The sequence below is a fragment of the Antedon bifida genome, chromosome 4 (assembly GCF_963402885.1).
Source record: "Antedon bifida chromosome 4, ecAntBifi1.1, whole genome shotgun sequence".
Taxonomy (NCBI): Eukaryota; Metazoa; Echinodermata; class Crinoidea; order Comatulida; family Antedonidae; genus Antedon; species Antedon bifida.
The window spans coordinates 5,062,776-5,088,777 of NC_136229.1; the positions used below are offsets into that span (position 1 = coordinate 5,062,776).

Below are 26,002 nucleotides of genomic sequence, written 5' to 3' on the forward strand. Positions count from 1 at the left end.
GAAAATACTATTCGCTGATTGGTTAAAAGATATAGTGAAAAATTGTGAAACTTTCTGGCAACAAAAAAAATCCGCGAAAAAACAAAAATGTTGTTTTGACTTTCCGACAGAGAGGGTACAAGACTTTACGGTAATTTAGTATTAATAATATAATGTCATAATATATAGTAAAGATATGCTTTTGTGATCTGATATTGTCAAGGAAAGTAGGAAGAATCTTAGCTCATTCATCTATAACTTAAAGATGTATTGTCCCTTGAAACACAAAAAAATGAAGGTCAGAATATTCTAAATTTAAATTGGCCATATCAAAGTAATGTTAAAGTTATTCACTTTAAGTCGAAAATTCGAGCCAAAAACAACAATTTTACGTAATTAACAGCTAAATTAACTTGATTACATTTCTTCTGGAAAATCATCGCGAGCGAAAGTAAACAAAGATTTGAAACCATGATTATACATTATGCATGATGCTAATTAGGATTGTTTACAACTCTTCACGGTTGACTCGAAGGTGTTCTCACACAGACCGCGAGGAAGTTTTATGATTATGCATACAGAGTAGCCAAATAAGCGTGTTGCATTATGAGATATGTTTTGATCGAAAACTTTGACTGGAAGTCAAAGTTATTTTTTGAACCAAAAAACGTCTGTATTTCAGTTAAATGATTTTTTTTTCGACTAATTTTTGGTGAAAGTTAATGACTATTATGATACTTCAAAATGACCCACTTTTTTTCAAAATCTTTTATTTTTTATTTTTTTGGAATTTCACAAAGGGACAATACATCTTTAAGCTAGGCCTACCTAGCATAATAATAGACTCTACTACTTTAGTCTTTAGGCTACCTACCTAGACTAGAGGCTACAACTACTTTTAGCAGGAAGAGGCCCGGGCCCTACTAGCAAGTAGAGTAGTGTAGTAGTATAGACCTAAAGTTTAGCCTACCCTAGCTGACCATGTATGAAGGTATACCTTCATCTTTCATGGACTAGACTAGATAGAGTAGGCCTCCCAATGAGCTGTTCCTCCACTCAAACCAAACAAAATTATTTTAAATATATAAATGAATTACTGTAAATAAACTATATTACTAACTATTATTATTATATCAATTTATTCATAGCAGTAGGGTAGGCGTTACCAAAAAAAAAAGTAATCATGCCTCAAACTTTCCAAGCGGTTTGTTGCTATGACTGTCAAACATTTCAAGTCCAGCAGGTGAAGAAGAATCCAAAGTGGTCATGCAAGATGTGTTCCGCTAAGCAATCACTAAAGAAGGTACCAAGTGAACTTGACACATAGGTTTTCGGACTTTAAACTCAATTACGTGTCAACCTAAATAGCTATTGGGACTACAAACAAATTTTCATGCATCTTTTTACACTAGTAAAATCCACCTCTTGAGATGGGTTTTTACACTACATGCGACCATTACACGTGTAAATTGTAATATCGATATGAAAGCAGCTCCCAACTGTATTTATTATTATTGAACTATGATTACTATAACGTTTTATTTTTTAAGGTATATGGACGTGGTTCTGGTGCAGATTGCCGCAAGTTAGTCCAGAGTTTAAACATGCACAAAATGACTTCAGCAACTGTTATAGTTACTGATGAGCCACCTGATGAATATGAACCCACCTGGATAGAACCCACAACAGAGCTGCCACTTGCATCATCCTTGGAGCCAGCATCCTCCAAGTGGAACCAGTTCTTAGAGAAGGATGATACTGATAGTTTAAATGTTGGTAGCAAAAATGATTTGAGGTTTACTACTGATAGAGATGTAATGTTGAGAGAAGAAAGAGAATCAAGAAAATTTAAAAGCCAGAAATGGAAAGCAGAAAAAAGAAATAAAAATTGTAAATTTAAGGTGTGTGTGCATTATGGTATTTAATTTGTTTCTTAAAAAAACACTAACATTTTAAGCTCAATTCCTGCTGTACATGTGCAATTTCAGTAGACCTGTCCCTCGAGTACCCCTTTTTTTCCCTCCCACCTTCTATTCCATTAGAATACGACACCAATTCCTTAAACCCATCTCTAAGCCTGTGCAAAAAAAAAACCTCATAAGAACGGTCTTTTCATGGTATTTACAAAATACAGAATAATTACACTACGGTATACACAATTTTTTTGTATCAAATGTATTTTTTTTTTCAGCCTTACCAAGTAAGAGATCAAGAAAAGCATAATTATTCAAAAACATTCAATTCTAATAACAAAAATAGCTCCTTCGGTGCCAAACAAGAATTAAATCATCAACATGTTTCGGCAGACACATTGCTGACGTCTGTACTTCCCAGCCAAGAGGCGATTGCCGAGCAGGAAGAAATGTTTGACAGTTACCAAACTGATGCGAACAATCACAATAAAATATTACAAAAGAGAAACATAGATTCTTCTAACAAAAATATGTCACAAAAAATAAACATAGATTCTATTTCTTCTAATAACAATCTGTCACAAAAACATTCCATGAATAATACTCCAAAAGCAACCAGCAGTAAGTGGTCACAATTTATGGACACCAACCAGAGCAACTCTGACAATGATTCTGATGGCTCTGATGAGGGTGTTACAAACACAGCTGAAGCATTAGGCTTAAATCCAATGGTTACTGAATCTGTTTACTCTAACGCAAACACAAGAAGTGATAAAGAGCATACTGTTACTAAGAATCAGAATTTTGATCTTAATATTAATATTGATGAAGTATTTGAAGATTGGTATTAAATAAATAAATACAGTAATATTTTACTTTAATAATAATGTTCATGGGAGGCCATATTAAGGGGATACTTTGTTTGGTCCTGAAGTTGTCATTGTAGCTTGGTGTTCAAAATGCTTGGCTACCAGTCTTGGGTTCAAATCCAACCGGATGTCCACATACATTCCATCTCTGTATTGTCACTTCTAGGATGGACCATGACTAGAACCCTCGTAATACTTAATAATGTATTTATACTGTATTAATTAGATTTGAAAGATCTCCAGGATTAAATTGTTAATTTCTGAATTTTTTTCTGTCCTTTGTTTTTAATTGTGACCGTGACTTCAAATTTGTCCTCCTCCTCATCATCATCACTTGAGATTTCAATACATTCAATACTATTTCTTGGCTTCTTTGCCACAATTCTTTTACCACCATCCTTCTGTGCTTGCCTACCTTTCCTCTTTGATCTAGCTCTTGGTGTTCTCTTAGGCCACTCTTTGTACGTTGATATCCCAGTGCCCATCAATGTCATTATGATCTGGCTTTGTTTGGAAACATGTGCTGCTCGTGGGCCTGGCTGGATATAGCATAATGTGGTGTATGGCGTGAAACGGAATTTCATCTTTAAGTAGTCTTGCAAGATAAGATGTACTAGCACTTGCTCTTTTTGATTTTGGCTTAACATTGAACCTAATGAGGAACAAAGAAATAATTGAAAATCTTAGCATGGTTCCTACTAATGGATGTAAAGCTCTGTCTACACTATCAAACTTAAATGTGACAAAAAAAATGTGATGTGCCCATATGGACATGATGTCATATCACTACCCTATCTAGGCATATCACTACCATATTTGGGCACATCACACTTTTTTTTGTCAAAGGTTGATAGTGTAGACAGAGCCTAAAGCAAGTATTTTGATGAATATCAAAATCTAGCTTGTGAATATCAATTACTTGATGGAAATTAAGATAATAAGGAAACGCATACAAACTGGAAGATTATGATTTGGTCCTAAAATTATAGAAAACACCTGACAAAATAAACTATGCACAAATCAATAAACCACACTGTAACAAGACCTGCTTTCTTGTTTTCCATCCATCTTACAAGCGTCAAAACACAATGGTGGCCTTTCGTTTTCAAGACGCTGTTGGAAAATCATTCTGCACATGCTCAGTCATATGTACACATGGCGTCATCCGTACAAAACTACAGTGCTAACATTGTCTATAGGTTCACATACACTAATTTACACTTAAGTACATACTGTATACTTTTAAGTAAAAAAAGTAACCTTTGGTTCCTCGCCAGCTATCCATCAACTTATATGCAGTAATGTGTGTGTCCTTCTTGTTAGCTTTCTCTATGATACCCAAGATGTCAGTTAAGTAGTTGACTACATTTTCCTGGGTTGAAGCTTAAAGAATGAAATAAAAAATAACTTTAATTTAAAAACATACAATAAAACAGTTACAGAGGGAGTTGGGGGGATGCAAAGTTTACCAACAATAAAAATTTTGGTTGGTTTGGTTTTTGGTCAGTCCACTTCTGAGCCATGAGGTGCATGAGGGAACTCCTCTATTTCATTTACAGTAATATTCCTTGTCAACTTATACAGTATATACACTATTTGGAAGCCAATTTACTGTATATAATGTGCAGTATTTTTATTTTATATATTTACAATCACTTCATAAGAAGCATAGACGGGCCCACCCTAATTTTGGCAAAACATTATGTTAAGTTCAGAACTTTCATCATTTACCAATCTAACTACAGTATATTCAAACTGCATGTGCTTTTGCTTCGCACAAACAGTACAGGCCTAGAATGTCAGATAGTGACTTACCTTAGATTTAATAGTTACTTACCCAGACTTTGGTTTGAGCAGATATCACATTGTGATTTGCATTCACTGCTATCCCATGTCTCCGCAAAGTATTGTGCAATCAACTTTCTTCGGCATCTAAGGGAAAAATAGAAAAGGCAGAAATTCAGAATTATATCTCTCTATTTCCACAACTTAATAGTTACTTTACCCATATAGTTCTGAGCGTGTACTTACTTTGAAGCACCAAGACAATATGTCACCATCTGGAAAAGTTTTTCTAGGCCTGTTTGATCAGTGAAAACCATGGTGCTCTGACGAATTATATCAGCAAATGAATACAAAAGAATGCATGAAGCCGGTTGACCATCACGACCTAGTTTCACAGAAGAGATAAATGGTTTTTAGAAAAATATTATTGAGCCTATCATCTAGTGTATTTGCATATATGACTGCAAGAACTGGCATATAACAGAAGACAATCATTGTGTAGGACCAAACGGTTTCTCTATTAATTTTGATCTAGCTTTGATCTAGCTAGGACTACGTATCTCGAGTCTAGAAATAACTGTACTGTATGTTTTGGTTATCATTATTTGCAGTGATGTTTTGTCAGAGCCTCAAAGAAGACCACTATGCGTATTTGCTGACTGCCACCACATTTAAATACATTGTCAATACATAATACAGTAATAATAATATTAAAAAACCACCAGATCCACAAACAATGTAAACACACATAAACAAGAAATTCGCTGAAATGGTAACAGTAAAAACAATAAGTCTAGATTTTTCCATTATTTTTTAAGTATAATTTGCTATGATATACTGTACAGTACTGCACCTGCTCTTCCACTTTCCTGGTAGTAATTTTCCATGGATTTGCTCATGGAATGATGGATAACAAAGGCTCTACATTTGGTTTGTCTATTCCCATTCCAAAGGCAATTGTGGCAACTACAACCTGTAACAAAACAGACAATTTTAGTTTCAATGGTAGATATTTTTTTGTATACGCTTGTGAATTGTTTATGTTTTTTGTTGCGATTCTTTGGACTTCTGGCACTTTAAAACAGAAAAGAACTAGAATGCCAATAACCAGAGACGTAATATACTGTATGTCTATGCAGTAACATAGTATGCTTTGCTAACCAATAAGCAGACCTCCCAACTCTCCCACTAATCATGGGAATCTTCTGATATTTCGTGTTATATCCCGCTATGTTGTAAAAAAACAGTTTGGAAAATCACAAGATATTCTCAACTTGACTTTTCTTTTTCGAGACAGCGTGTACTGTAAACCTTACTTTAATGTGTTTATTTGATGTGCAAATCTTTAAATAAGTTCACCTTAATTTTGTCTTGTTGCCATTTTTGATGTACATGTTTTCGTAAGTGTGAATCTAGCTGGCCATGATATGGAAGAGCTTTTACACCAGCTTTGCTTAATCCTTCTGCTAATTGCTCACTTTCATGACACGAGAAACAGTAAATAATTCCTAAAGTTCATGGATAAGTTAAGAAAAAAAGTCAAATTTGATTAACTTGACATCCATGTTTTATAGATTTTATTTTCATTATTAAAGTGTAACCATTTAAAGAAAAAAAAATGAATGATACGGTATGATGGTTTTGTTTATCCAAGATTAAAAAAATAATAATAAATAAAATTTAATTTGAAAAATTATTACTTCACTTGTCTTCAACATACAACAAACAAACGGCAACGGATCTAGCAAAAATAAAAGCAATTGCACAGAATAGAAACAAATGGAGAAAACATGTGAGGTGTATTTCCAAGGCAGCCCAGGCAGAGAAGTACATGGACCTGTCGGTGATGAGGCTGTAAAGGGAAAGTAAGTATACAACAACAAAAAATAATTATAACCTGATTTTTCTTTAAATCTTGTATTAATTAAGCAAACTATTTCTGGAATACAATTTTCTTTATTAGGTTTTGGCTGAACCTAAAATAAAGAAACAAGATTTTAACTCAGGCTAATACTGCATGCACAAGAGATTCAACCACAGGAGGGCACGGATTGTGGTTTTGGAAAAGTTTCAATGAAGTCGTTTGCATTGTTGCTCGTAATATAATGTTGCACTTTAAAACAGAAAAGGACTAAAATGCCAGTAACCTGGTCTAAAATCAGCTGAAATGGTGATGGAAATTCAGACTGAAACTAGTTACAGAACTGATTCCAGTTTCAACTGGTTCCATTTTTAACAGGTTTCTGTACAGGTTCAAGTTTGAACTGGGTTTAGTATCAACTGTTTCTAGTTTCTTAAGTTGTGGTCTTTCATGTAAAGTAGACTAGTTGAAAAGTCTACAAACCAGTTTTACCAGAAAAGTATGCCCAAATATGGTAGTGATATGTCCATATATGGCACAATATATTTCCCACTATACCTCATAATACAGGTTGGGTCTGTTAAAGGAAGACTTGAAAACTGTAGCATTTTCAACTTGTAGGATCTTTTTGACATCACTAAGAACTGCTGGTGTTGCTGTTGCAGTTAATCCAAGAATTGGCACGCCAGGAAATTGCCGCCTCAAAATGCCAAGGAATTTATAGCCTGTAAAGAAATAGCAGAGGTTAGTTTTTGTAAAATTCTGTCCAATATACTTGAGTGTGTGTTCAGAAGGTCTTTAACACATCAGATTTCATGTTTTTTTAACTCTCTTGATCATACTTTAACCTATAATTATCTCAATGAAGGCAGAAAGAGTAATTACATAATTTTATGAGTTTAAAAATTTGTTATGGCATCTAGAACCATGACCCCTGTGTGTACATGCAGTGTATGTACAGTATGAGTTTAATGCAGTACTGCTCTGAATCATTAAAATATCTCTTTACCTGGTCTAAAATCATGGCCCCAGATACTACAGCAATGAACCTCATCAATGACAATCCTCGCAAGACATTTAGCATTATGCAACTTCTCAAGAGCAGCCATGAATCTTTTACTCTTGGCCAACTTCTCCGGAGTGACATATAGAAGCTTGATGTCTGGTTTTCCAGATGTCATCTGGCTATGGACCCATTTTGTTTCTTCTGTTGTGCTAGATGCTGTCAGACAAGCTACTGGAACCTCTAAGGCTTCCAATGCCATCACCTGGTCCTCCATTAAGGACACTAATGGTGATATGACAAGTGTTATACCTGTAAAATATAGTCAAACTTTACTAAAATATGTGCACCCATAAATTTAGTGTCCCAGATTTTTGTTTCCAAGAGTTCAATTTTTAATTTCAGCCTATGCTGTAGGCTCATTCATAAACGGTTTTCAAATTTTTAAAAATTGAAATTGAAAAATTTACCCAATTGAAATGAAACAGTGATGGAAATTCAGACTGCAACTGGTTACAGAACTGATTCCAGCTTCAACTTGTTTCACCTTCTGGTTCCAGTTTCAACTGGTTCCATTCTTAATGGGTTTCTGTACTGGTTCAACTTTTAACTGGGTTTAGTTTCAACTGGTTCCAGTTTTAAGTGTTTCCACTTTCAACTGGTTCCAGTTTCAACTGGTTCCAGTTTCAAGTGGTTCCACCTTCTGGTTCCAGTTTCAATTGGTTCTATTTTTAATGGGTTTATGTACTGGTTCAAGTTTTAACTGGGTTTAGTTTCAACTGGTTCCAGTTTTAAGTGTTTCCACTTTCAACTGGTTCCAGTTTCAAGTTGTTTCAGTTTTAACTCTGGTTTCAATTTCAAGTGGTTCCAGTTTTAAGTGTTTTCACTTTCAACTGGTTCCAGTTTTAAGTGGTTTTAGTTTAACTGATTCCAGTTTCTTAAGATGTGGCCTTTCATGTAAATTAAACTAGTTGTATAAGTATAAACAATATTTCTTAAGCTCTGTCTACACTATCAAACTAGTTTGACCAGAAAAGTGTGATGTGCCTAAATATGGTAGTGATGTGTTCATATGGACACATTATATTTTTTTGTCGCATAAACTTTGATAGTTTAGACAAAGCTTAACATTCAAAGTATAGAAAACTATCATTATTATCTTACCAACTGAAATTAAAGCTGGAAGCTGAAAACAAAGGCTCTTTCCACCTCCTGTGGGCATGATCAAAAAGCAATCTTCCTTGCATAAGGTCATGTTCATAGTTTCTAACTGTAGGGGTCGCAGTTTATCTACCTTAAATACAGACTTCATAAGCTCCTTAATCTGGCCAGACCATTCAAAATCTGTTTGAGGAATGAAAAATAATACTGAATCCCCCAATTTGCAACTATATATGTATTACATTACATTAATTTAGATAGAACCTTTCTATACAAAGTTTTGATGAAGTACTTCACAAAAAAATACAATTATATCGTTTTAAGATCTGTTTTAAATAACTTAATTGTCATTTTGATCATTAATATAGATTGGAAAATCATTATTATAAATTACCATGCTGTATGGAGTTTTGTAGGTTCTGAGGGTTAAACAGCTCTCTTGTAACCATACATTTTGTATTTTTCATAATTCCCATGCATATGAATATGAAGTTTATGAATATTACCAAGCCTGACTTTGCCACACCCAAATTAATATGTTCCTTTTTATATAACTGTATTTCAAATTGGAATGCCTTTCCAATATCCTTAAAGGGTAACAAACATTTTTTTGAACTTTTTTTTTAAAATCACTTCATCCCTTAATAATGGGCACATGTTTTGTTCTCATTTTTCCTCAAATTTGTCTATGACATCAATGAGAACACCTAAGAGTTATGTACTGGCTGGTCTATGCACCTTAAATTGCTGGTAAACAGAAGCAGTGATGTGGGTTCGATTTAGTCTTGTTTTTTATTCGGTTTTTGTCAAATTTATCAATAGTATTTAGGTTTAAGGTTAATATGTTTCATGGTTTTCACAAGCGCCTTGAGCACTTTAGTGGATATGTGCGCTGTATAAATCTTATTATATTTGTCGTGAGTCGAACAAACACGTCAAAGGAATAGACCAAAGACTGGATACGTTGTTTAGACGTTTATTGGAACACAACTTCAATCTGATACAGATGTAGCAGAACGAAAAGATAAAAGTACAAACACCCCTGAAACACAAAGTAAACAGAGAATAATCAATACGTGCATCATTACACATACCACTGATACCCCCAAATAAAAGGTTAACTTGATCTCTCATAGATCTCTTCTAATACCCATTAACAATCCGTTAAACATAGCTTAACACAAATTATCAACACATATATAATCCATAGGCGTAAACGCATGTATTTTCATAGCAATTATCTCATATAAAACTCAAGCATCTTAAATACTGTTTTAACTATTAATACAAGATCGATAACATAATTAAGCAACAAAAATCGAACCTGCAATGCCCTCATACAAGTAGCCAAACAATCAAGAGTCAGCTCCACTCTGGTACACAGTCGTCTTTGTTCTTATCAATGCTCTAAATAAATATAACCAATACCAATGCAAACTCTTAATGTACAATCGCAGGCATAATAGTATCATCGTAATTAATGATCATCGACATATAGACAGCTACGTACATCGTATCTTAACTAGATTTAATTAACAATTAGGCTATAACAATCGTAGTCACAAAAATCCAAATAAAGCCATCGAAATGCAATTAGAATTAACAATCATCAATTACATACAGCCATAGGCATTCATATTAATCATAATCAAGTAAACAGTAGATCGTATTATCAAAACGAACCATCCCAAGAGGCTAATCCATAACGATGCCCGATCGTATATGGGCGCCGCCATCTTGTTTGTTTACCTCGGACGCCCTCTATAGTTACAAGCAATTAATCAACTAACAATTGGTGTCATGAGCGAGGTCACGTCACTCGATGCGAAACACATGCTTATCAGTAAAACTCATGTCATAAAGAGAATAAATAAACAATCACCAACGCAGTCTAAACCTAACACAACTGTAGGATTTCCTCATCGTAATAACATAAAAAGATAGATTTTACAGTTAAAGACCGAGTAATATCATCTACGGTCACCATAATTGTGTAGTAACCAATGCCTATTATAGCTTGCGCCATGTGGAATCATAGGCGAACATCCATTATATCATCTTATAACAAATTAATATCGGGCCAAGCTATGAATAATCTCGTCATTAAACACCTTAAATAATGAACTTAAAATACAATCAGATAATAATCAATAAGTATAAGTTACAACGTACCGAATTACATCAAGTTACACGCTCATAAAATAGTAAATAATCAAGGTTCTCATCTGTCTCTGCCAGACACGTCTTGTCTCTCTCAAGGCAGGGTCTCCATCTCCCGCTCCGTGAGAGGAACGCGCTAGCCTAATTACTATGACACTAGTCAAATAAACATCCGCGGAAGAAACTGTAAAACATACTAGGCATAACGTAAAAATAAAATATCCCTCCCTCAGCAAAGTAGGTCTGGACAATCAAATGAATCCAGTCTCCGACATCTTCCCCAGCTTTTTCCGCTTACGTCCCGAAAGCGAATAGAATAACAAAGACTAACATTGAATAGATCTTGGAAGATGGTTGATGTTGCTATGCTGACCCTTGCGTTGTCTTTCAGACCTCCGGACTGGTTGCGGTATTTCCAAATTTCTAAATTGCAACCAAATTTGATCTTCATCATCAGGATCTTCATCAGATGAACCATCAGAGGAATCATGCTGTTCAACTTCTGCCTCTTGTTCTATGGGTACTTCAACTACTAAGTCTCTCGGGTCTCTAATTATTCTTCTTCTATTAACCCATTTAGTAGCACCTCCGTTGCTTGGTCTAAGTTGGTAAACATCACCTTCTTGATTTATACCAGTTACAATATATGACATTTCGTAATATTTATCAACCAGTTTATGTCGACCATCAAAGTGTTCCCTGTGAAGTAGAACCCGCTCACCAATTTCGAACTGCTCACAATTTGTTGGTGGGTGGCGTCTTTCTTCCCTATCCGCAGCTGCTCTCAGCCTAGAACTCACCACTTCTGCTGCTCTTTGCATCATTTTCGATTGTTGCTCTATGTAGTCTTCATCCCAAGTTGAACTCGTATTATCTAGGAAATGGTCGATAGGCAATTTGGGTTCTCTTCCCATCATCAAAAGGTGGGGCGTAACGCCGGTCACCGTATGTGGCGTGGTATTATAGATGAATACTACATGTCCTAGCATCTCGGGCCATCGTCTTCGCTCTGCTGGTTTCATGGCTCTCAATAAGCCGCACAAAGTCTTATTAAACCTTTCAGTTTGCCCATTCCCAGCTGGATGGTAACCTGAAGTTCTAGATTTCGTTATTTTGTACAGCTTGCACAACTCTTTTATTATGTGGCTCTCGAAGTTCTTCCCTTGGTCTGAATGAATTCGATCCGGCACTCCATAGCAAGCAAACCAATGATCTCTCAGAGCTCGTGCAACCCCTTTTGCGGACTGGTCCTTGCAAGCGGCAGTAGCAGCAAACTTAGAATAGGCATCCGTCATTACTAAGACATCTTCAAATCCTCCCATTCCTCTGTCAAGTTTTAGGAAGTCGATAGCTACTAGTTCTAAAGGTCTGAAAGCGAGGAGATGACGTAGTGGCGGTCTGATTTTAGGGGTTTGTGATTTACTCACAGCACACCGGAAACATCTCTTGATGTGGCCCTTGACATCAGTCTTGGCTCCTGGCCAATAACATCTATAGTAAAGTAATGCTAATGTTCGTGTAACTCCCTGGTGTCCCCAACGCTCATGTACCATGTCAAGTATTTCTGCCCGCATCTGTTCAGGTACAGCGTACTGCATTATTTGTCCATGGATTTTGTCTTTCCTGACTCTGTACAAAACCCCATCTTCGACCTTTAAGTTGTCCCACTCTCTGGTCCAACTCCTTACAGCTTTAGACTCTGCATTGTGCATTTTGTTGCCCTTGCTCTTGAGCTCGATTACTTCATTAAGTACAGGAGATTGTAATTGGAATTGTTGAAGCTGCTGCTTGCAATAAGACGGGAAAACTGTCGGATGTTGATTATCAATGGTGACAGCTCTCACCTCGACTCTAGATTTCAGGTCTTCTTTAGGTAGACGCCCTATGACAACACTCATGACATCCTTTGCGACTGGAACCGTTCTACTCAGAGCATCCGCACACTTATTGTCCCTCCCAGGCTTGTACTTAACGTCCAAGTCGAAATTGGCCAATTGGGCGACCCATCGATGTTCCGTAGCTCCAAGTCTTGCAGTCTCAAGGTGCACCAATGGGTTGTGATCGGTGTATACAATACAATGGTTGCCCAGCAGATAAGCACTAAACTTCTCCGTTACCGCCCACTTCAGCGCCAACAATTCTACCTTAAAGCTTGACAAATCACTGTAGTTCTTCTCAGCACCTCTCAACCCTCGACTAGCATAAGCGACTGGGTGAGGCTTGCCTGTTTCATCCGACTGCATCAAACATGCGCCCAATCCTTTGAACGAGGCATCTACTTCTAGTATAAATTCCTTCTGGAAATCTGGGTATGCCAATACCGGCGTAGAACTAAGCATGACCTTTAACCTATCAAACGCTTGCTGCTCTCCTTCCTTCCAATAAAAGTTCCCTGCTTTCGATGATGCAGTGCTTCTTGTTTTAGCAACCAGGGCATGCAGCGGAGCAGCGATGCGAGAAAAATTATGAATGAAGCGTCGATAGTATGAAGCCAGGCCAAGGAATGAGCTGACTTCTCGTCCGGTTGTCGGGGTGGGCCAGTCTTTGATCCGCTCGACTTTCTCTTCTGACACTTGCACGCCCCGATCATCCACCACATGTCCTAGATACTCAACCTTCTGCTTCAGCACATCACATTTCTTCCCTTTCAACTTCAATCCATATTTGGACAACCTAACTAGAACTTTTTCTAGACGAACTAGGTGTTCTTCAAGCGTCGAAGAGAATATGAGAATGTCATCTAGGTATAGTACTAACTCGACTAAGTTCATATCTGCAAAGATAAACACCATTACTCGCTGGAAAGTATTCGCTGCGTTGCTGAGCCCTTGCGGCATCCTTAGATATTCGTAAAGACCCCAAGGAACTCTGAAGGCTGTCTGGTCTATCGACGATTCATCCATTGTGACCTGATAGTACCCATGGGCTAAGTCGAGCGTGGTGAAATACTTAGCTCCCCCTAGAATGTCCAACACCTCGTCTATACGCGGTAGTGGGAAGGAGTCCTTGACAGTCATGGCATTCAGCTTCCGATAGTCAATACACAACCGTAGGGACCCATCTTTCTTTGTCACTATCACCACAGGGCTAGCGTAGGCACTTTTTGACGGGCGAATAATTTGTTGGTCTACCATCTCTTGAATCATCTTTTTGATTTCTGGAACTTTGTGCGGGTGTATTCGCCGAAATGGCTCTCGAATAATCTTCTCTGATGTTAGGGTAATAGAATGTGGAACAAGGTTACATTTACCAACATCAAATGAACCAGTCGAAAATGCGCTTGGATGTTTCTTGATGCACTGCATGACTTTAGTCTTTTCCTCTTCCCCCAAATGGCTCAAATTCAACCCAGGAGCTATCTCTTTACACTCTTGAATAAGTCCTTCGCTCTTCAGAACTCTGGATACACCACATCCGGGCGTTACTAATACTTCTCCAACTCGGACCTCCAAGCCATCAGCTACCTGCACTACCTCAGCTTCCTGCTTCTCATTGACTGCTGACGCTTCTCCTACCACAACATCCTTTCTCAACTTGATGGGTTGGTTTTCAGAGTTGGCCAACATCACCCCAAGAAGCCCATTCTTGATCGCCCCGCAACCTTCTACCAATTCTACACGCTGGTTTCCCTGAACTGGACTCGCCAACACATTACCCTTAAGGTTGCTAACTTGACAACAGATCCTTCTGACACCGCATGCCGGGACGGTAACATCTTCAGACAATCTCAGCTCGGCTACATCACACGGCACAGGTGTTTCAACCTTGCTGTCACTCTTCTCTAACATCAAATTTCTGACAAACCTCCAGGCGAAGTTGTCCTTTTGCGGAACATTAAGAACAGACAATTTCCTCAGGATATTACAGCCAAGTAGGATAGGATGATCTTGACTCCTCTTACTTGAACCGTCTTTGGACACTAAGAAACTCGCGTTCAGCTCGTTCTCACCATATTTCATCGGAAGCTCCACATAGCCTTGAATGTCTACAGGTTCTCCATTGACGCCAGTTATCTGTAGATACGTCACTTCAGGTGCCAAATTGCCAAGTCTTGGTTTTAGTTTAGTCTCATATACTGAAGCTGGAATCAATGACGTCATAGCCCCGGTATCCAGTATACATCCCAACTCAATGCCTGCAAGGGTTATGGTAGCAGAAGGACTGTTTGCTACAAGCTCGCTCTCATGTTCTTCTACGCTAGCGATACGGCCCATTTCAATTTCCACACCGTCTACAACTGGTTTTTGTGCGTCTGCAGTGGCTGAACTCAATTGTGGGCAATCTTTCCTAAAGTGTCCGGTCTGTTTGCAATGAAGGCATTTATATTGACCAGTGCAGTTTTCCTTGCGATGACCCTTCTCTAGGCACTTATAGCAGGTTAAAGGTCTGCGTTGTTGCCCACTGGTAACTACATCATTCTCAGCCTGACGATTTAACAGCGCCTTCACAGCCTTCAGTTCGGCTTTCAATGCCTCCATCTCACTCTGCTTCGTGTCATTGACAACCTCATGGACTTGCACTCTCTTTTTCTGACTCTCAATATTCCTAAAGAATTCTAGCGTCTCCTCTCTCATCTCTTCGAATGACTTATCTTTATATGCCATCTCAATTCTGCGCAATTCCCTTTGGACCCACGGTTCCTTCGCTCCTCTTGCAAATCTTTCCTTCAAGGCATTGTCCTTTAAGCTTTTCAATGCCGCTTTTTCAACATCAGACGTCGCTGCCTTGATCATTCTCTGGTAGATTCTCATCAGTATCCTACTGTAGTCGGCCAATGATTCTCCATCCATCTGTGATCGACTATGGAAATTACTGCTAAGTGACTGAACAGTATTAATCGGTGCGAATAGTGCTTCCAGTTTCTCTACGATTTTCGTACTGTCCTTCTTAACATCATCACCATAGCATAGTATCTCATCTTTCGCCGCTCCACCTAGATGGGCTAACAGCGAGTTGGCTTTGGCTTCTCCAGTTAGATTGTAGTGGGTCGCGTAACTATTGAAGTCATCTATCCATTCTTTCAAGGAGAACTCTCCAATCTCTCTTGCACAACCCTTAAACTTAGATAGCTTAACTGGTGGTGGACTTCGCTGTGTGGTTAGGCCTTGGAGTGCCGTTGTTAACGCTTGTATCATATCACCCATCTCTGCCATATTGCTATATTACGAAATGGGAATAAAAATCTATGCACAATGTAAATATACGGTAAAACAAGTAAGTATATGCAATCAAAAAAAAACAAAGCATTAATGAAAAATATCTCTAAATTGGCATCCAGGGGTCTATCAGCCAAATCCGTTCGTCTGCACCAACTTGACTCGTCACACTAATCTCGTCGAATTCAGATCTGTTCCAGTTGTATCCCACCGCTGCCACCAAAATTTGTCGTGAGTCGAACAAACACGTCAAAGGAATAGACCAAAGACTGGATACGTTGTTTAGACGTTTATTGGAACACAACTTCAATCTGATACAGATGTAGCAGAACGAAAAGATAAAAGTACAAACACCCCTGAAACACAAAGTAAACAGAGAATAATCAATACGTGCATCATTACACATACCACTGATACCCCCAAATAAAAGGTTAACTTGATCTCTCATAGATCTCTTCTAATACCCATTAACAATCCGTTAAACATAGCTTAACACAAATTATCAACACATATATAATCCATAGGCGTAAACGCATGTATTTTCATAGCAATTATCTCATATAAAACTCAAGCATCTTAAATACTGTTTTAACTATTAATACAAGATCGATAACATAATTAAGCAACAAAAATCGAACCTGCAATGCCCTCATACAAGTAGCCAAACAATCAAGAGTCAGCTCCACTCTGGTACACAGTCGTCTTTGTTCTTATCAATGCTCTAAATAAATATAACCAATACCAATGCAAACTCTTAATGTACAATCGCAGGCATAATAGTATCATCGTAATTAATGATCATCGACATATAGACAGCTACGTACATCGTATCTTAACTAGATTTAATTAACAATTAGGCTATAACAATCGTAGTCACAAAAATCCAAATAAAGCCATCGAAATGCAATTAGAATTAACAATCATCAATTACATACAGCCATAGGCATTCATATTAATCATAATCAAGTAAACAGTAGATCGTATTATCAAAACGAACCATCCCAAGAGGCTAATCCATAACGATGCCCGATCGTATATGGGCGCCGCCATCTTGTTTGTTTACCTCGGACGCCCTCTATAGTTACAAGCAATTAATCAACTAACAATTGGTGTCATGAGCGAGGTCACGTCACTCGATGCGAAACACATGCTTATCAGTAAAACTCATGTCATAAAGAGAATAAATAAACAATCACCAACGCAGTCTAAACCTAACACAACTGTAGGATTTCCTCATCGTAATAACATAAAAAGATAGATTTTACAGTTAAAGACCGAGTAATATCATCTACGGTCACCATAATTGTGTAGTAACCAATGCCTATTATAGCTTGCGCCATGTGGAATCATAGGCGAACATCCATTATATCATCTTATAACAAATTAATATCGGGCCAAGCTATGAATAATCTCGTCATTAAACACCTTAAATAATGAACTTAAAATACAATCAGATAATAATCAATAAGTATAAGTTACAACGTACCGAATTACATCAAGTTACACGCTCATAAAATAGTAAATAATCAAGGTTCTCATCTGTCTCTGCCAGACACGTCTTGTCTCTCTCAAGGCAGGGTCTCCATCTCCCGCTCCGTGAGAGGAACGCGCTAGCCTAATTACTATGACACTAGTCAAATAAACATCCGCGGAAGAAACTGTAAAACATACTAGGCATAACGTAAAAATAAAATATCCCTCCCTCAGCAAAGTAGGTCTGGACAATCAAATGAATCCAGTCTCCGACATTAATTATTATTGTATGACTCCGTCACTCCTAATGTAAACTAATTCTTCTGTAAAGGATTAACTTTGTCATGCTGAATTTTTGTACAGTACTGTAGATTCAACTAAAACAAGCAAAAAATATTAGTACTGTACCTGTTTTTGAATAATTTCTACTCTTTACTTCTGTTGCTTTTTCATTCATAAATATATCAATCTTTTCTTGAAGCATTTCTTTTACCTTCAACAACCGAGATTCCCGTTCTAATACGCATTGCATGTCTCTTTGCACTTGCACTAAATCTTCGTCAACGGCCACCATATCTGCTAAGCAACCTTCAAGAAAAAGTGAATTGATTTACAATATTGTAAATGCTAGGGACTAGCAGTGAATGATACTTACGTAAGAGAAAGTGGGTGTTATAGGCACTTTGCCTACCACACTCACCTTTTTAGGCAGGCCACTCAAAGAAAAGACGGTATGGATAGCCTGAAGAATCTTAAAATTACCCACAAAGTATAAATCATTATGACAATGGATGGAAACTTACTATTTAAGTCTGTCATGTCTATTCGTTTTTTGTGAATGATTTTTATCACTTCTTTTCCTTTTGATCTCTGTTTTTCTACCAAACTGTGTCTTGCAAATTCGTTTTTCTGTAGTAAAGTTGATTTTAATTTGTTCAATGCAACACCGAAGGAAATGCACTCAGATTGCTCTTGCAGGTGCTGGAATCATTACAATTTACACTTTTACCCAAAAGCATGACACAGCCCTGTCTGTACTGGAAAATAATTAATATTATTTTTATTAACTCAAATACAGTTAACTATAACTATGTTTATTTATCTAAATTCTAGGCCTATATTGTATGCTAACTTAAATGTAGTTCTGACAGACAGTAGCATCGAATGTTGCCAACCAAGAGTAAGACATAATTTAATAATTAATTAAACTAGTTTTTCCCATCTGATTCTGTATGCCTATGGGAATGCGACTAAAGTCTATTTATAATCATTAATAATAATAATAATAATTTAGGTATTTGTATAGCGCCAGAATCAACTAAACCGAAGTAAAAATCAAAGGCGCTTATATTGGATGTTAAAAAGATGCGTTTTAAGTTCTTTTTAAAAAATAGCAATAGAAGTTGATTTAGTAAAATGACGAGGGAGAGAATTCCAAAGAGAAGCAGCAGAGAACATAAAAGACCTTGTCCATAAGAAAGACCTTTGTCCATAAGAAAGACCTTTGTCTAGGCTTGAACCAACCCGCCACTAACAAACCCACTAGTTCGAGAGCTTTTTAGCACTGGCCTTCTACTGTAGCCGCCAGGATATACTAGGCCCCTAGGTAGACAGCTGTATAGTAGGCTAGATAGTAGTACGTGTAGTAGGTTAGCTCGGTTACTAATTGGAAATCCTTTCTTAATACTTAATCCAGGTATGGATCTTTCTTTAGCTTACACTATTTTAAACAATGATTTTTATTAAAGGTAAAATGTAACAATAAAACATAATGTTAGGCCTTGTTACAAGAAAAATCAGACTCCGAAAAAGGTACTGAGCAGTCACATATTGCTTAATCAACCGTGAAATCATAAACAGACAACACACGTGGTAGCACAAGACCACGCCCATATCTCATTAAAAAAGATTGCCAGAAAAAAGTTTATAACTTGAGGTAAACCATGTACCTATGATTAAATTAGAGTATAATAAGAAAGTAGAAAAAAAGAAATTGTGTATGTGTATGTCAATGTATTTAATTTGTTCTTTTAAACACAACATTTTTAGCTCAATTCCTGCTGTACGTGTGCAATTTTCGACGACCAGTGAGTCCCTCAAGTGCACCCTTTTATAAATTACTCCTTCCCACCTTCTATTCCATTTGAATTTGACACCGACCACTGAAACTCATCTTGAAATCTGTACAAGAATGGTCTTTAGTGGTTGCTGAAGTATGTGACAGTAGTTTACACAATACAGAATAATTACACTGTATACACAATTTTGTTGTATTAAATGATGTATTATTTTTCAGCCTTACCAAGTAAGAGATAAAGAAAAGCATCATTATTCAAAAACATTTTAAATGGTTACTGAATCTGTGTACTCTAATCACTCAGGTAGGGAGGAATACAAAATAATTTTATTTATTTTTATACCTCCCTGCTTTTATCTAAACACAAGAAGTGATAAAGAGAATTCTGCTATAAGAATTTTGATTTTGATATTAATAATATTGATGAAGTATTAGAAGATGATAATCATTTTAAGTTATATCACTGGATTAAAGTTGAACCCCTCATTCTGACATGGACCCCTGTTCAAGGGACACTCTTATTAAGAGGACACAGAGGGGGATGACACACATAAACAAAAGCCAATAGGATTAACATGGCTTGTAGCCTTGTACTGGTTAAAATTATTGGCTACCAATCTTGAGGTTTGGGTTTAATCCAGCCTGATGCCATTTCTCATTTTCACTTTCGAAAGACTTTGAAAATGATTAAATTTATTTTTTCTGTAATTTTTTCTGTCGTTTGTTTTTTATTTTGTCCATTTCAAATTCTTCCTCATCACTAATTTCAATACTTTCAGTAATATTTCTTGGTTTCTTTGTGACAGTTTTTGTGCCAGCATCCTTCTGTCCAACTTTCCTCTTTGATCCAGCTCCTTCTGCTTTCTTAGGACCTTCCTTGCTTGATTTGTGATCACCCAGCAATGTCATTGTGATCTCGGTTTGTTTGGAAACATGTGCTGCTCGGGGGCCTGGCTGGATATAGCATATTGTGCTGTAAGGTGTGAAGTGAAATTTCATCTTCAAGTAGTTTCTTAAGATAAGATGTGCTATTACTTGCTCTTTTTGATTCTGGCTTAATATTGAACCTAATGAGAAACAAAAGAAGTATTTGAAAAGCTTAGTTCCTACTAGAGGATGCAAAGAAAGTGATAGGATATTAACATCATAACTTGTATTAAATCACAGTTACTGTTACAAGTACTGTACTGTAAATTACTGTACAATGTATATAAAAGTATTTATACTTATTATATATAAGTACATATAATTCTGTCCAAATACTCTCACTTGCACTGATGAACGGCTAGTGTTGCCCGAGCTCTGCAAACTGTTTTACTGTTTTCATTTATTGATTTTAGCTTTTTGTTTATTTTATCTCCATTGAGATCCAGCCACTGATATCCACAGCGTTGTCATTTTTTTATTAATTTGCCTTTGAACTTATATACTTACTCTACATACTTACCGTAAATACATACATTATACTAATACCGTAGGCCTATACTCTAAAGTACATATTATACTTATACACATGTACTTGAGTAATTATTATCAGTCATCATATTTTGAGTGTTTCAACATAGTTTCCTTGTTTTAATTTGGAGGTACTTAGGACCTTTTTACAATTGAAGACTCAACAAACCCAACCTCATGCCACACCCCTGCCTATAATTACCCTTACTAACCTTTGGATTTGGTTCCTTGCCAGCTATCCATCACTTTATTTGCAGTCACTTGTGTGTCCTTCTTGTTAGCTTTCTCTATAATACCCAAGATGTCAGTAAAGTGGTTTACTACATTTTCCTGAGTGGAAACTAAAAGAACGAAATAAAAAATACTGTATAAAAAACATACCATAAAAAGTCAAACTCTTAGCATGTAGTATTTTCAGGGGTGATACAAGGTCAACCAGCAATGAACATTTTAGCAGGCTTCCCCATTTTAACTTAATAATACCCTACTTTGGAGCCTGCCCTTGTTATTTTTACCTATAGATGTAGTATCGCAAGCCAGTTAATAAGTAGCATAGGTCAAACATAATGGTCAACACAAAAGATAGAACATTACAGTAGGTACGACTTTACAATCTTGGTAGGTAAAGTCTAAACCTAAGCTAATGCTAACGGCCGTGGGGCCCATCTCCATTTCTTTAGCGTTTGGGCCAGACTCCACTATGTGTGTATGTTTGTGGGGGGTACGCCACTCCTCCCGCACAAACGAGTCTGATTTACCTTCCCAGTACTTTTTACATAGCGGTGCCCATTTCTATCACCTGGGTGGGGAGGAACAATGTGGATAAAGAATCTTGCTCAAGGACTCAACACTGTAGTGACCGAGCCGGGGCTTGAACCGACAACCTTGGTAAATGACATAATAGTTACTTACCCAGACTTTGGTTTGAGCAGATATCACATTTTGAATTGCATTCACTGCTATCCCAAGCCTCCGCAAAATATTTTGCTATCAACTTTCTTCGACATCTATGAAAACAAAAAATGATAATTTAAAATTATACCACTATTTGTCAGTTTTATACTTCTACAATCAGCCTTATCTAGATCTGAGCATGTACTTACTTTGAAGCACCAAGACAATATGTCACCATCTGGAACAGTTTTTCTAGGCCTGTTTGTTCAGTGAAAACCATGGTGCTCTGACGAAATATATCAGCAAATGAATACAAAAGAATACATGAAGCCGGCTGACCATCACGGCCTACAAGAGATACAAACAGTAGGTATTTGAAACATTTAATAGGGCATACTAATAATCTTACTAATAATAAATGGCTACAAGAACTGGTACATAATAGGTAGAAAATCATTGTTCAGCATCTATCAAAATTTAGTCAAGGATCTATTCTTAAAAGAGGACTATCTTTGTTCAAGACTATCTTTAGTGCAGCTAAGATAAGTCTTCTTTCAAGAAAATGGGTCTTAAAGTTTACTAGTTCCATACTTTACTTTTAAAATAAAAGCCCTTTCAAAATTAATGAGATTCTGTTCAAATAAGTTTGTCAACAGTGCCCCAAAGAAAACCAGTCTTGTCTGACTGCTAAGCCACCAGAGTTAAATAATATCAGTAAAAAGTACAATGTTCTTTATTGATTTTTAAGTATAATGATTTTCTATACCTGCTCTTCCACTTTCCTGGTAGTAATTTTCCATGGATTTGCTCATGGAATGATGGATAACAAAGGCTACATTTGCTTTATCTATTCCCATTCCAAAGGCAGTTGTGGCAACTACAACCTGTAACAAAACAGAAAATTGATATGGTAGGTAGTTATTTTTATAATTGCTTTTTGTTTACTTTCAGAATGTTTTCCACTCCACTCATTATTTAATTTCGCTGTTGAAGGGGAAGGGGTGTTAGAGCGTGCTCCACAAGTGAAACCTCGGAAGCACCCTTTAAATACAAAATTCATGTCACCTTAATTTTGTCTTGTTGCCACTGTTGATGTACATGTGTTCGTAAGTGTGATTCTTGTTGGGCATGATAAGGAAGAGCTTTTACACCAGCTTTTTTTAATCCCTCTGCTAATTGTTCACTTTCAAGACGTGAGAAACAGTAAATAATTCCTGCAAAGTTGGCAAAAAAATGATGTGATTAAGGGATACTCTATGTTTTATAGATTGTTAGTTTATTGTAATGTTTTTTACTGTGTTTAATCATTAGCCAGAATGGAGTCTTGTTTATCCAAAATTATTAATAAATAATAATTGATTTTAAAATTATTACTTCACTCATTATTACTTCCTTTCAACTGACTTACTTTCTTCAGAAAAAAATAATGTAAAAAGTTAAATTAATTATTACCTGATTTTTCTTTAAATCTTGTATTAATTAGGCTAACTATTTCTTGAATACAATTTGCTTTGTTGGAAGATTTAGGTTGAACCTAAAAAAACAAGATTTTAACTCAAGCAAATACTGCACAAGAGAAAGTACCAAATCATCAAGTTTTTTTTATTTCATATGCATTAAACAGCGATTAACTCTCCAAATACAGGTTGGATAAACTATTTCATAATTTATCGTGCTTATAAACTAAGTCTCATTTGAGGCTTAGATAGTGGAATTAAAAGAGTTGTGTGTTACAACCCTGGCACTAGGTTAGGGTTAGGACCTGGACCTTGGGATTGGAAGGCAAGCACATTAACCACCAAGACAGCCCCACTCCAAATTGGTGATGTGCTTCATCACTATACTTGAGCTGGATGAAAAGGGAAGAGTGATTATTTAAAGTTACCTCATAATATAGGTTGGGTCTGTTAAAAGTTGACTTATAAACTGTAGCATTTTCAACTTGTAGGATCTTTTTGACATCACTAAGAACTTCTGGTGTTGCCGTCGCTGTTAGTCCAAGAATTGGCACGCCAGGAAATTGACGCCTTAATATACCAAGGAATTTATAGTCTGTAAAGAAATTAGATCATTCCCAATGACTGACTCAATCTAGTAATGTTCTTTAACATACATATAGATACTTTTATGCTATATTTATAAAGCCATGTCTACACTATCAAACTTTATGTGCCGTCGCTGTTAGTCCAAGAATTGGCACGCCAGGAAATTGACGCCTTAATATACCAAGGAATTTATAGTCTTTAAAGAAATTAGATCATTCCCAATGACTGACTCAATCTAGTAACGTTCTTTAACATACATATAGATACTTTTATGCTATATTTATAAAGCCATGTCTACACTATCAAACTTTATGTGATAAAAAAATGTGATGTGCCCATATATGGATATGATGATGTCACATCACTACCATGTTTGAGCATATCACTACCATATTTGAACATAATTTGTTAGTGTAGACAGAGCTTTAGAGCAGTGGTTGGTGTTGTGTGTTCAGAAGGTCCTTTTCATTACAATCAAATTTCATCTCAATATCATATTCTAACCTGAATTATCTAAATAAAGAGTATTACATATTTGTGGATGTTATGGATTTGTTACGGCATCTAGAACCAAGGCACGTGTGTGATACAGTATTTAATATATGACTCGATTTTCAAACAGGAAAATCCAATGTCATATATCTATATCTTTACCTGGTCTAAAATCATGGCCCCAGACACTACAGCAATGAACCTCATCAATGGCAATCCTCGCAAGACATTTAGCCTTATGCAACTTCTCAAGAGCAGCCATGAATCTTTTACTCTTGGCCAACTTCTCCGGAGTGACATATAGAAGCTTGATGTCTGGTTTTCCAGATGTCATCTGGCTATGGACCCATTTTGTTTTCTCTTTTGTGCTAGATGCTGTCAGACAGGCTACTGGAACCTCTAAGGATTCCAATGCCATCACCTGGTCCTCCATTAGGGAAACTAATGGTGATATGACAAGTGTTATACCTGTAAAATATATTTATATTGTTTGATCCCAGTTTAATTTTAACTTAACCTAACCTCTGCAGGCTCCTACTTTGGAAACTGTTGGAAGAGGTAAAGAGTCAAAGTTTTAGCAGTTTAAACTGAAACACACTATATGATGGAAACAACTGGTTCCAGGTACTTTTTTCAGTTCACTTCAACCTGTTCTAGTTTGAACTGGTTTCCACCTGATCAGTTTTTGTACTAGCAGCAATTCAAGCTCAATAATGAAAATGTATTTCTTTTATGGTATAGCAAACTATAATTATCTTACCAACTGAAATTAAAGCTGGAAGCTGAAAACAAAGGCTCTTTCCACCTCCTGTCGGCATGATCAAAAAGCAATCTTCCTTGCATAAAGTCATGTTCATAGTTTCTAACTGTAGGGGTCGCAGTTTATCTACCTTAAATACAGACTTCATAAGCTCCTTAATCTGGCCAGACCATTCAAAATCTGTTTGTAGATAACAAAAATACTAGATTCAATCAGAGACCATACTCTTCTCAACAAAATTCAAACAAATTTGAATACACCCAATATTATATTAAAGCTTTCAATTTTGGTATACAGTACCTGTTTTTGAATAATCTCTACTATTTACTTCAGATGCTTTTTTATCCATAAATATATCAATCCTTTCTTGAAGTTTTTTTCTCCTCTCCAACAACCGAGATTGCCGTTCCAATACGCTATGCAGATCACTTTCAACTTCAGATAACTCTTCGTTAAGCACTGCCATATCATCTATGCAACCTTCAAGACAATTGGTTTTTAGTCAGTTGTAGCTACTGTAGGGAGTAGACGAATGATAGGGTACCTACAGTCTAGAAGGTGGGTGTGGTAGGCAAGATTATTCAGCCACTTTGCCTATTTTTAGGCAGGCCACTCAAAGCAAAGGCCGAATGCATAACCTGAAACATCATCACCCACATTACGGCCATACTTCATTAAAACACCAGTTCTCGTCAGATCACAGAAGTTAAGCTATCTTGGATGGGAATACTACAGGTGCTGTATAAACCAGAGAGTAGTGTAATGATAAGGGAATCGTAATACAGTAGTATTTGATGATAAGCATGGGTTCGACCCTATCTGTACACTTACAGATTGTATCTTTATTAGTATTAGGCAAGATACTTTACTCTCATTGCGTCGGATGCATAAAGATGTTTGTATCATTTACATAGTGCAC

General features: G+C 36.6%; 2 protein-coding genes, 1 long non-coding RNA gene and 1 pseudogene across 5 annotated transcripts in view; 1 reads left to right on the top strand and 3 right to left on the bottom strand.

The window, feature by feature from the left end:
* LOC144840840 (uncharacterized) lies at nucleotides 1-3,026 on the top strand. 2 transcript variants are annotated; one of them, XM_078696880.1, is made up of 4 exons: nucleotides 1-130; nucleotides 1,131-1,282; nucleotides 1,530-1,880; nucleotides 2,171-3,026. In XM_078696880.1, exons 2-4 carry the CDS (start codon nucleotides 1,163-1,165, stop codon nucleotides 2,741-2,743), a joined length of 1,044 nt encoding a protein of 347 aa, XP_078553006.1. In that variant the 5' UTR covers nucleotides 1-130; nucleotides 1,131-1,162; the 3' UTR covers nucleotides 2,744-3,026. The 2 variants fall into 2 exon arrangements, with proteins under 2 accessions (XP_078553006.1, XP_078553005.1); XM_078696879.1 differs by having other exon boundaries at nucleotides 2-130; nucleotides 1,128-1,282.
* LOC144840837 (ATP-dependent DNA helicase Q1-like) overlaps nucleotides 2,551-26,002 on the bottom strand; it is a 25,933-nt gene continuing 2,481 nt past the window's right edge. Inside the window, exons 4-15 of the mRNA XM_078696876.1 lie at nucleotides 25,384-25,563; nucleotides 25,084-25,263; nucleotides 24,486-24,791; nucleotides 23,672-23,838; nucleotides 23,239-23,320; nucleotides 22,852-23,000; nucleotides 22,553-22,670; nucleotides 21,996-22,134; nucleotides 21,805-21,899; nucleotides 21,105-21,233; nucleotides 19,781-20,504; nucleotides 2,551-2,633 (exon numbers count right to left, since the gene is read on the bottom strand). Of these exons, the coding sequence (XP_078553002.1) occupies nucleotides 20,131-20,504; nucleotides 21,105-21,233; nucleotides 21,805-21,899; nucleotides 21,996-22,134; nucleotides 22,553-22,670; nucleotides 22,852-23,000; nucleotides 23,239-23,320; nucleotides 23,672-23,838; nucleotides 24,486-24,791; nucleotides 25,084-25,263; nucleotides 25,384-25,563 (1,919 nt within the window). The 3' untranslated portion in view covers nucleotides 2,551-2,633; nucleotides 19,781-20,130. The remainder of the gene's footprint in view (nucleotides 2,634-19,780; nucleotides 20,505-21,104; nucleotides 21,234-21,804; nucleotides 21,900-21,995; nucleotides 22,135-22,552; nucleotides 22,671-22,851; nucleotides 23,001-23,238; nucleotides 23,321-23,671; nucleotides 23,839-24,485; nucleotides 24,792-25,083; nucleotides 25,264-25,383; nucleotides 25,564-26,002) is intronic.
* On the bottom strand, nucleotides 3,006-19,200 carry LOC144840836 (ATP-dependent DNA helicase Q1-like; annotated as a pseudogene). Its single transcript, XR_013611965.1, has 13 exons — nucleotides 19,080-19,200; nucleotides 18,164-18,397; nucleotides 17,769-17,948; nucleotides 8,575-8,754; nucleotides 7,417-7,722; nucleotides 6,966-7,132; nucleotides 6,444-6,522; nucleotides 5,906-6,054; nucleotides 5,400-5,519; nucleotides 4,793-4,931; nucleotides 4,599-4,693; nucleotides 4,022-4,144; nucleotides 3,006-3,413 (listed from the first exon to the last, which is right to left on the bottom strand). The product of XR_013611965.1 is annotated as an ATP-dependent DNA helicase Q1-like (transcript).
* On the bottom strand, nucleotides 16,126-17,507 carry LOC144840656 (uncharacterized). Its single transcript, XR_013611943.1, has 3 exons — nucleotides 17,374-17,507; nucleotides 16,526-16,608; nucleotides 16,126-16,243 (listed from the first exon to the last, which is right to left on the bottom strand). It is a non-coding gene; the product is annotated as an uncharacterized LOC144840656 (long non-coding RNA).

What these genes read in the sequence shown, in the direction of transcription:
- LOC144840840 (XM_078696880.1), top strand. Translation starts at nt 1,163, where the DNA reads ATGCCTCAAACTTTCCAAGCGGTTTGTTGCTATGACTGTCAAACATTT. An exon ending in CTAAGCAATCACTAAAGAAG is followed by an intron (nt 1,283 to 1,529) that starts GTACCAAGTGAA and finishes TTATTTTTTAAG; the next exon opens with GTATATGGACGTGGTTCTGG. An exon ending in ATAAAAATTGTAAATTTAAG is followed by an intron (nt 1,881 to 2,170) that starts GTGTGTGTGCAT and finishes TTTTTTTTTCAG; the next exon opens with CCTTACCAAGTAAGAGATCA.